Consider the following 11,227-nt stretch of genomic DNA (forward strand, 5'->3'; position numbering starts at 1 on the left):
TTTGCCCCACCCAACCATACGCAGGCTGGTACCGACTCCAAAAATAATTGATTTGTTTTTGAAGGCGGTTTTATTTTTTGTTAAAAAGTTATTTATTTGTTGATTTTTAGTGGTTTCTATTGATATTATATGTATCAGTCCGAATATATGCACACTAGTGAAAGAATTATCCTTTAACTCCTAACCATTGAGGAGTTGACTTTCCATCATCAGCTCTGCCATATAAAATTATTACCACCAGGCGTAAATACTGGTGTACCTTTGAAAAATACACTAAAAACATTACATGTACCTATAACATTTGAAGAGTTCCCTCGATTTCTCCAGGATCCCATCATCAGACCCCGACTTGGTGCCAATGGGACCATCTAGAGGTTATACCCGTTCGATCAAAAAAAAAATTTTGAAAATCGGTCCACAATTCTCGGAGATATCGAGTAACATACATACAAAAAAAAAAAACATTCAGTCGAATTGAGAACCTCCTCCTTTTTTGAAGTCGGTTAAAAACTAAATCTAAATGGTTCATCCGTTCGGGAGCAACGATGCCACAGACAGCCACACACACAAACAGACAGACACGTCAAACTTATAACACCGCGTCATTTTTGCGTCGGGGTTTAAAAACAGAAGACCCTATTATGTTTTTCAAAAACATGCCACATCACATCCCCTCCTCCTCTGATCCAATCTCGCAACCGGCTAAAATAGATGACAGTGAAATAAAATTGTCAATAAAACTAAGGATTTACTCGGTATACTCTTCAAAATTGTAACCACCTCAATACATAAACCCACGCCTGTATTCCCAAAAGGAGTAGACAGCTACTCTTACGCCGCGTCTTGTGTGGGCGACGGTCGCGCGACCGTCGCCGTCGCGTCTCATACTTCCATATCGATAAGGTTTGATTTCGTATGCGTAGTATCGCCGTCGCGCGACCATCGCGCGACCGTCGCCCACGCAAGCCACGGCGTTAAGGGGTTCAATGAAAACGAAATTGTGTTAATGCGGAGACAAGTTCTGGGGCTCTCGCCACACCACATCAACCACGACTGAACGGATATGGATTCAGTCTACTTCTAATACGACACCCATGGTAGAAAGGGGGGTAGTGCTAGTGAACGTCTTAAGCCGTCACCACACTGTGGAATGATACGTATTTACGTAGTAATAAAATTATCCTGTAATTTTTACATCATCTAGATTACATACATTAATAAATAAATACTCTTGCGAAAAGTATAAACGTAACGTAACGATAAGCGTATTAAATAGTTCCTCGCCAGAGACTAGTGTTTGATCGCAGCGATAAGAGAGAGATATATCATAACGTCATAAGCACGCATTCTGGTTTTGATGGTGGAGTTAACTACGGTTAATAATTAAGTTATTAACAAAGCTTATAACATCATTTTTTATTAAGTTTTGTAACGTAGTAAAAACATACTTATTTGAAAAAGATTGACATGCTGATTCTTTCAATCACCATATAACATAGAATAAATTATTATATATGTATCTTCTTTTTTATTATACGGTGACCATTAAGAAACCCGAAAGACTTTAACCACGCAACTCACCTTGACAGAATCCCTACAGAATGACTTTAATAATCTTTAAAGGTCTGAACAGACCCCAATCAACTCCGTTCTAAAAGTGTTGTAGATGATTCGCAGAAAAATACGAAGAGAATCCAAAACAGGCCTTCGTCTTTAGTTTCTCCATCGATTAACTACTGCTTTGCTTTAGCTAACTATCGATTAAAAAAAAGCCTGGATAGTTCAGAAAAAATAATAAATATAGAACAATAAGCTATAAAAATCTTTTAAAAAAGTCTTAGTTCTCGTACTCAATAGGCGTGATGTTACGATGTTGATAAATTCTTACATGTCTGTTTAGTTATTAAAAAAAATTCAACGCATGCGATCAATCCTAATAAGCCTTTAGCAAAGTACCAACCACATTAAAGGTTTAATTCCTATTGTCATGTCAGTCCCTAGCCCAGGACCTTGACCGGGGGTTGACCCACTTCATGGTTGCTGCACCCATCGCTTACAGACCATTCGTAAACAATCCAGTACAACGCTGATCTGTACGTACCAGTAGAATATTACTCATTTCGAGGTCTACTAACAATGGGCATGATCAGCAATCGAAAGTTCTGTGAATAGACAGCACCATCATTCAATATTCATGGCTCCGCAATCACTGATCGCCGCTGTAATAGATTTTGTAACACAGTGCATTAGATTTCCGTTCAATAGGCACAGACAAAGACTTAATTTTTAGTCATGAAGGCTTAAGGAGGTTTAGATCATAAGCTCTAATAGATCCTAGGTACAAATTTAATGGGCAAGCCTACTATTATCTACTAAGACAAAAGGCTTTATAAAAAAAACGAGAGTTGTGGGGAATATTGTCAAGTCACGAGATAATCACTGACAACTTTTATAGCTATGCAAACACGTGACGTGACAATGCCAATACATTAAGTGAAGCGCGGTTTCCAGCAATTACCTGTTAGATGTTTGTAACAGTGAAACACACATCTATACTGCAACTTTAAATTGTTTTACTCTAATTGTCTATCGTAATCTAAGACCCCCCTTTATGGGACACAGGTGTGATTATATGTATGTACATGTATTATGTATGTAATCTAGTGTCTAAGACTCCGCAAGCCAGTCGCGGTGTGTCAGCCGCATGTAGCTCTTTCGGGAGTCGATAACTTCTCTTAGTTACCTAAAAAGAATCATTTACGCAGAACAATTCTTCTTCTTCAACACTTCTTCTACAACAAGTCTTCATTGTTATTTAAAATATTCAGCAATGTTAAGGCTGGTCCATTTGTTTTTGAAAGTCCCGCAAATCAATCCGTTAAGATTAAAAAAAAATTATATTTTAAAGTCATTTTTGAAAACAGTCTACTTGAACTCAAATAATGCTTATAAAGATAACTTCCGAGTAAAAATACTGAGATCAACCGGGATAAATGCGACTTGTGGTGCTGTAAATACGATTTTAAAGTAATCTTATAATTCTTATAAACGAAACATATAGCCGTAGGTATATTACAGGCTGCAGTCAGTTAAAGTATTTCTGAAATGTTCCGTTTATAATATACTAGTTTTTGCCAGCGGCTTCGCTCGCGTTAGAAAGAGACAAAAAGTAGCCTATGTCACTCTCTATCCCTTCAACTATCTCCGCTTAAAAAATCACGTCAATTCGTCGCTCCTGTTTGCCGTGAAAGACGGACAAATAAACAGACACACACACTTTCCCATTTATAATATAAGTATGGATCTTTAAAATACGCATTTATCCCACCAGGCGCAATCGTTCCACTTGACCTTAATTAAAATATGTTTTCGGTAGTAGTAGAATTATACATATACGGTCTACGTGTAAATTATTAAGGGAGTTTCAATTTAACGTGTCTGATAAACGAGGAGAGCCTTCAGAACCTTGGAACTTGACACTGACATTTGGGAGCCGCCTTGATTTTCTAACGTGTAAACAAATATAGATACTTTGTATATGCGCCTATAAGCCGACGTTGGTACCTACGCACGCTAACGCGATTAAGGATTCCCACGTGGCTTACAAGCGGCTGAAAGGTTGAAGCAAACAACATAAGAAATTCAACGGTATTCTCAGCAGCATACCGACGAGTCACATGATAAATTCATAATTCATGGAGCATTGTTTATGGGGCGTGCCACTGGCGGGGAAGGCAAGTGCCAGAAGCTAATCTGAGGAAATTACCTTCATGTCGAACTGTCTGCGTCACGTCATCAGAGCTCTTCTAATAGCAAACGCCTTAGTACGAGAGAAGCCTTGTACAACGCAAATCTGCAGTGCCTATGCAAAAATTATTACCGCATTGTGACTGCTAAGTAGCTAGTTGTTAGCTAAGTACCTACATTGACCTACTTATATAATGCTATTTCAATTATAGGCATTTGGCAGAGGCCAAAACTAAAATTTGAAAATAATGTGTATACTTAACATGGAGTCATGTTGTTTTGTTGCATTTTGCATTAATGCTATTTGGCATTATTAAGCCATTGACACCCCAGTATCTATCGAAAAGTTGAAATTTTCTCAGCGGCAAGTTAGGGAAGCTACTCGTCTCATCTGTCCACGGCACAACACAGCTGCATTTCGTGGCAGCTTTATATATGCCGCCACGAGATGCTGGAATAACATACCGCCGCCCATAGAAATCTCCCATGCAATGTTGTCTTTTAAAGTTAAATACAATAATTACATCTTAAATTTGCAGAAATCTGTTCAATAGATCACTTGCTAGTGCCAATGCCATTCTTGCCTTATTATTTTCGTTCCATGCAACCAGTAGGTAAAACCTAATTAGTCTCACACATAGGTTAAATTAAAATAATAAATTAATGCTCAATTTTAAAGTAATATATCTAGTTTTGATATTTGTAAACCCTTTCCATATCTCGTTTAACTTAAATTTTTGTTTAAATACCTACTGACACGATCGCTTGGACAGGTCTCCACGTCTCCACAAGGCCAGCATCAAGATGTACATTTCTTTCTTTCTTTCAAAATTAAATTTGCTACTTAAAATGAAATTAAAATAAATTTCATTTGCTTTATAAGTACATGAGTAAACAACAAAACAAAAAAGTCTAAAATATATTGTTCACGCGCAATTCTTGTTATGGTATGAGAATTGAGATGTGTAGAATTTCCTTATACCAAATCTCCTACACTACTCAGCACAAAGAAAAATGTGATTTTTAAAGATCTATTACTGAGAATGCTGAATTTTGATTGTGTGGTGGCTAGAATGATTAGCTACCAAGTACGTCGTTTACAATTTGCCACAATATTTGATAGCTATTTAACTTGGTAAAAAAAAAATTGTGTGACTAAATACACTAAGGTACAGTGGGTACACTAAGGTACACTACCTTATAGAACAAAATTGCCCGCCAGGTCGCCACATCTGTCTGTCTGAATGTTCATGATAAACTCATAAACTATAGTATAGTTTTACAGTTTCAACCAATGCAAGCATAATTATTGAGGAAGGTGTAGTAGAGATATATTTTTTCATTAATTATTTTATTTGTTCTATGCATGCAAAGCCAGAGCACTGCTAGTGCTAGTCTAACTTTAAGTACAGTAAAAAAAATATTGCCTTACATGTTCCATCAAGAATGATGTCATTACATGTACTGAAGTACCCACAAAATGGTGTAGGTGTGAATTTTCTTGTTTACATTAATGGGGTTCACTGTCCTAGAGAATAAGCGAGATTTGGTCAAGTGTGTAAAACATGTAAGTGGGCAAACATTACGTCAGTCTCATTATAAACTAAGTACACTTGGAACACAGAAAAAAGTGTTCCAAGTCTTTTCTGATGCAGAGGCTGTCTATCGCAATTCAGCATGGAAATGCATCAAGTGTGATGGGAACCTTTGCGTCTGGAAGGGCCCGGGACAAGTATTGTACATAGATTTTAGTTTATTGGTTTTTAAGTATTAGGTAAGGTATTAATTTATTGTGATGTCAATGTAATTTAAAAATGAACAACTTAAATCAATATATAGTCACTACTTTAGAAAAAACTTGTATCTTCATCTGTCAATGAAAAGAAAATTGTAGTAAGTATGTATGGAATGCATATAGACTTACTGCGTTTTAACTTTGAGGAGAAGCATGAGATACGACATTTTTTCAAAGTAGTGACGATATGTTGCTTTCAAATCACTTCCTAAAAAACGATCACTAGCCTAGCCTAACTACTAACTAGCAACAAAACAAAATTAACAGTTTATGTTATGCATTAATTATTAGTTTGTCTGTCAACATTTAATAGCATTGACAGTTAATTACAACAATTACTAGTGGTAAAAGTGAGTGTTTAACTATTTGTACTTTAAAATGTTAGAGTGGCCATCATTAGCTAATTGATTTGTTCAATACAGACAAAAATACCTACACATCACTGCTCTTTTAGGTAGGTGAAATAGGTCAGTCTTATACAGGGTGCCCGGTAATTAATGGACAACCTTTTAACCACCAAGAGGGCACCTACTGGTTCAGAAAATCGACTTTAAGGTTTAGTAAAAGTTGCCTGGTTTTCGAGATTTTCACACTTTTTAAAATTTTAATTGATATTAATGGACAACCTTTTAACCATCAAGAGCGCACTTTATACTGGTCCAGAAAATCGACATTAAGGTTTAGTAAAAGTCGCCTGGTTTTCGAGATTTTCATACTTTTTAAAATTTTAGGTAGTATTAAAATTTTAAAAAGTGTGAAAATTTCGAAAACCAGGCGACTTTTACTAAAACTTAGTCGATTTTCTGAACCAGTATAAGGTGCCCTCTTGGTGGTTAAAAGGTTGTCCATTAATTACCGGGCACCCGGTATGTAAATAGAAGAAATATATTAAGTTAGGGGTTCAAGAACTGTGCTCTTTGGTACCCTGGGGCATGGTAGACAGAAGTCAGGACAGTAAAAATAAATCCTCCTCATGATGTCACTTATCTAATATAATATCAGATAACTATGCTAGAGCACCATGACAAAATTTAAAAAACTAGCAAGTGCACCAAATTATATAATAGAGACATACATCCAACATTAAAATTAGTATCACAACAAAATGAGGGATATCCTAAGTTTGTACTATACTATGTAAGAGCACCAGTGGTGGCACACTGTCCTAATTGGGCATTTCTGGATGTCTGTTTGTATGCATTACCACAGATAAGGTAAGGTCAATATGGGTAAGAGTGTTATAAGGTTAATAATTATATTATTAAAGGTAAATAATAACTACCCTGAACTGCTATCACTATCAATCTTTGAGGTGAAAATATGTATCCAAGTTTTTGATTTACATACTAACAAAGAACAGTATTTGCACTTTTCAATCAATATAATTACCCCCTTAACATTAAATAAGAAAGAGATTTAAATATACTCACACTTTATAAACTCTGCAATAGGAGTTGTTGATTCTTTTGTCAGAGAGGTGTCTCCGTCGATCTTCAAATAAGTCTTTGATGGCAGTCACAGTTAGCACAAACACTACCGGACACATGGCAATCTCTTTGCCAAAAGCATTCAGGGTCGGCACCCAATTTAACAGCACTATAAATATGAAGTACACATTGGCAACTCTATGAAACTGTTCAAACAAATTTTTAGGAAGGAATGACAACAGTGTGTACTTAGTAGTCCTGATTTTGTTATTACAACGCTGGCCATTTGGGTGCTCTTTAGGAGGGGTTTTCTCAGGCACAAGATGGTTGGGAACAACGGTAATGTGGCGCGCGTCCACTTGAGGGGCCTGCCGGCGCATAAGCCAGAACAGCGTCCGTCGCCATGGGCTCACAACCGAGTTGCGGCGCAGGGTGTAAATGGAGTCGGAACGCGAGGCCTGCCGCGAGTGAGCGCGCACGGAGCCTGTGCGTGGCGCCGCCGGCGCATCCGCACGGTGCCCAGGTGGCAGGATGAAGTCCGTGCGCGACCCAGTGCGGCTGTGGCCCGGCGCACCCGATCCAGCACGCCCGTCGCCGATTTGGCCTTGCGAAAAGGCGCGCTGGTGGCCGCGCAGGGCCGATTTGAGCGGCCGCGGCGCTGGTGCGCCCGCCAGCATCGGCGTGCCTCCATGGCTGATGGACCTCGAATGGCCTTTCGCCTTTGGGAATAGGTACGTTTGCTCCGGAGCCCCTGGAAGGCTCGGACCACTCGATGGAGTCTCTCCGCTTCCTTCTGTTGACATTTTTATTCATCTGAAATGGGGTCCGCGTTATCTTGCTGCTCATTAAAATCCACTATTCACGGCGTTTCGTCGGCTGTTCCGGCGCTCTCGATAAGATTGGGCCGAAACACTGCAGGTATCGAAACATATGGTTTGATTGAAGTCATCTGTTTACAATTTCACACATTGCTCTAGTTTTCATTCGAAGGAACTAAACAAACACAGAACACTACAACCGCTCTTGAGTGAGTGTTTTTCATTCTCAATAGCACATAATGTTTGTTTGAATATGAAATCACACAATAATAATCGCCACGGTGCAACGGAACGAAACAGAACTCGAAAACTGGCAAAACTCGAATCAGCCGTCTGACTGACAGCCAAGCAACTGACGACAACGACAACAGCGAGTAGCAAACGGGTATGCGGCTGCGCGCAGATGACAGAGGCTAGTGTAGCATCATTATCGATAGATTTTACGTTTTTCAAATTGAGTAAAATTATATTTAAGGGTGCGCGCCCACAGGCGACAAAGTTGCTCGGCGACTTAGGTATTTGCATAGCTGGGCACCGTTAATCAAATAGTTAACTTCGATAATCGTTAATCCGTTACTTAAAAAGTTAACTTCGTTAATCGTTAAAGCGATACATTTCGGTAGATTTAACGGAAGTTAAAGTTAATCGATAATCCGTTAACACGTCATAAAAATAGGACTCCACTGTAGGTATTATGTATTTCTATTTACTAAGTATCCACCAAAAACTATTAAAACCTGTGACGCCAATCGGCAAAAAACCGAAATGTAACAATTAAATACGGTCTCTTCGGGCTTTTACCGCCGTTGGTTGGCTAAATCCTAGGTTTTACTTCGGATTGGTAATTATTGGGTCATTCATGCGGTCGCGATCGTGGTGCGTTGGTTCTTCGGATTGAGATAACAACTCGATGCTGTGGGCCACGATAACTTGGTAGAGTAATCTAAGGCCCGCGCCGGACTCTAACTCGATGCGTCGGTTGCGCGATTTGTCTGTCATGCCTGATGATTGCACTCTATTCAAAGGTTAGTGATCGATCTAGCATGCCTAATAAGATTTAGGAGATCTCGAATAGGTAAGTGATCCAAAGTCACCAATTGGTCTTTAGACTGTTTATAACCGACGGATCTGCTTTTACCGATAAAACCTAGGTTTTGCCGTACTATGGGCTTTTACAGCTGCAGTAAGAACGTGGTTTTCGCGGCGCAGCAAGCCGCTTGGGGTGCTGGATTAACGATTAACGGACTCGATGAAATTTAACGGAAGTTAACGAATCCGTTAACATTTTTTAAGTTAACTTAAAAGTTAATCCGTTAATCGAAATGTTAACTTCGTTAATTAACGATTAACGGATTAACGAGTTAATGCCCAGCTATGGGTATTTGTATGAAAAGTTGCGTCGCTTCGTGAGCGCACTTTCATACTAACTGAAACAGATTATTCCCTTTCATACAAAAAAGTCGCTTCAAAAAGTACGTACGGCGCAACACGCGCAAAGGCGCACCCTCTAAGAATTTAATGTACTTAAGTTAATATAGTCGGACAAACAAATCTGGCCACTAAAAAGGCACGAAATCCAAACTTTCTGTGAGAACTTTCTTGATAGTAAATCTCATAAATACATTTGATTTTTTAAACAGTTTTACGACGCAGTTAGGCTTTATAAAATTGGACATGATATTATTTAAAGTTTTTACTACTGTGCAAGTCGCTACATGACTGAGCGCGAGTGGTGATATTCGTAAGCTCTTTTAGCATGTTCTTACGAATTAAGTCACAAAACGTTGTCATGTAAAATTTCTTCTCCTTCCACTGATAGAAGTTGCTGGACAAGCTTTATATATTCATATTAACCGATGTATGCAGTTTTCCTAACGATGTGTTCCTTCCCGATAAGCTATTGGCAAATATCTACTGATATTTGTAAGTATATATAACTATCGAGAAACTCATTGGCACGTGCCTGGATTTCAACCTAAGACCTCCGGATTGAAAGTCGGCGTCATTATTATAGGGAAGTGCACGTAGCTCCAAAATGGTCAAAATATTTTTATACCATCAGGTGACCTGTCTGCTCGTTTGCCTCCTATCCCATGTAAAAATGTAATCTTTATTGCTAAAAAACATACTTTTACAAAATTATTTTGAAGAGATTTAATTTTCAAAAAGTGGCGTCATATACTCATGTTAAAGTTGTCGTCTGTAAGTGGGAGCGAGAAAGAGTTATTCTTTTGCTCGCACCCACTCGTGTGTACGGCCCGCGGTGGGCTGGATGGCTCGAAAAGAGGACATTCGCACTTTTTTTAGAAAAACATTTTTTGAAAAATGCTATCCAATAGAGCAGCCATACTCAAAGTGTGCTGCGCGGAGCCCTAGGGCTCCGCGAACCTCTCTGGGGGCTCCGTCGTGTGAATTCTGGTTGACTGATATGCGACTTCAACTCTCTTCCATAAAACCAAAGATTCACCAATTGTAAAAATAAAAACAGTTCCATGTAATACCTCACATTAGAATCTAGTGATTACATTTTACTATTATGATTAAGACTTTTTTTTATTTATTTAATTTAAGGGTTCCGTCAGATATTTTGCTTTCCAAAAGGGTTCCATGGGAAAATAAGTTTGAGAACCGCTGCAATAGAGAATTATATAAGGAACAATAAATGTAGAATAATTTTTTTCGAAATATGGCGAATTAACAGCAGAAAAAAAAGAAAGTCTGTTTTTTTTTGTATGGGACCCAAAAATTAGTGGTCTTTTATAGAGTAGGAAACGATAAGCAGATGTTTTATACAGGTGCTGTTTTTTTTTAGTCCAGTAAAAAGTCCACACATTTTCGATTTTTTCGTTTATGTCTTTTTTTGAATTCCACAATATTTTTCGATGGTTTAATTCTACAATAATAATAAAAAGTTACAGATGCGACGATTTTTGACATTTTTTTTTGGGAAAGAGTTGATTTTGGTTCAAATTTGTTGTTAGTTATTTATTTACAACTCAATCATTTTTAGAAATGTTATGTTATCCTATTGTTATTATTATGCCATAACCATATTTTTTAAATTGTTTATTGTTTATTTTAAGTGACATGTGTCTATTTTAAAACATTAGTTGTATGAAAAATGTAAAAAATATACTTAATATTTTTTTTATAACTCAATAAACGTGACATATATTTTGTGTTACTATCATTTTTCCTTTTAACTATCGAAATATAATGTAAAAACCCAAAAAAGACATAGACGAAAAAAATTAAAATGTGTGGACTTTTTACTGGACTAAAAAAAACAGCACCTGTACATAAAATCTACTTATCGTTTCCTACTCTATAAAAGTAGAAAAACAAAGTCTTGAAAGGTAGAAGACGGGACCTCTAATAGTTTCTGAGAAACAAGATACCTATTGTTAGGTCCCATACAAAAAAAAAACAGACTTTATTTT

The 11,227-nt window shown here is 37.7% G+C and overlaps 1 protein-coding gene across 2 annotated transcripts in view; it reads right to left on the reverse strand.

The window, feature by feature from the left end:
* Positions 1–8,144, reverse strand: part of LOC125229179 (phospholipid-transporting ATPase VA) — a 131,494-nt gene extending 123,350 nt beyond the window's left edge. For both annotated transcript variants that reach the window (XM_048133972.1, XM_048133970.1), the window contains exon 1: positions 6,973–8,144. In XM_048133972.1, coding sequence (XP_047989929.1) covers positions 6,973–7,772 — 800 coding nt within the window. In that variant the 5' untranslated portion in view covers positions 7,773–8,144. The remainder of the gene's footprint in view (positions 1–6,972) is intronic.
* Between the last annotated feature and the right edge of the window lie 3,083 nt (positions 8,145–11,227).

This window comes from Leguminivora glycinivorella, chromosome 8 (genome assembly GCF_023078275.1).
Source record: "Leguminivora glycinivorella isolate SPB_JAAS2020 chromosome 8, LegGlyc_1.1, whole genome shotgun sequence".
Taxonomy (NCBI): domain Eukaryota; kingdom Metazoa; phylum Arthropoda; class Insecta; order Lepidoptera; family Tortricidae; genus Leguminivora; species Leguminivora glycinivorella.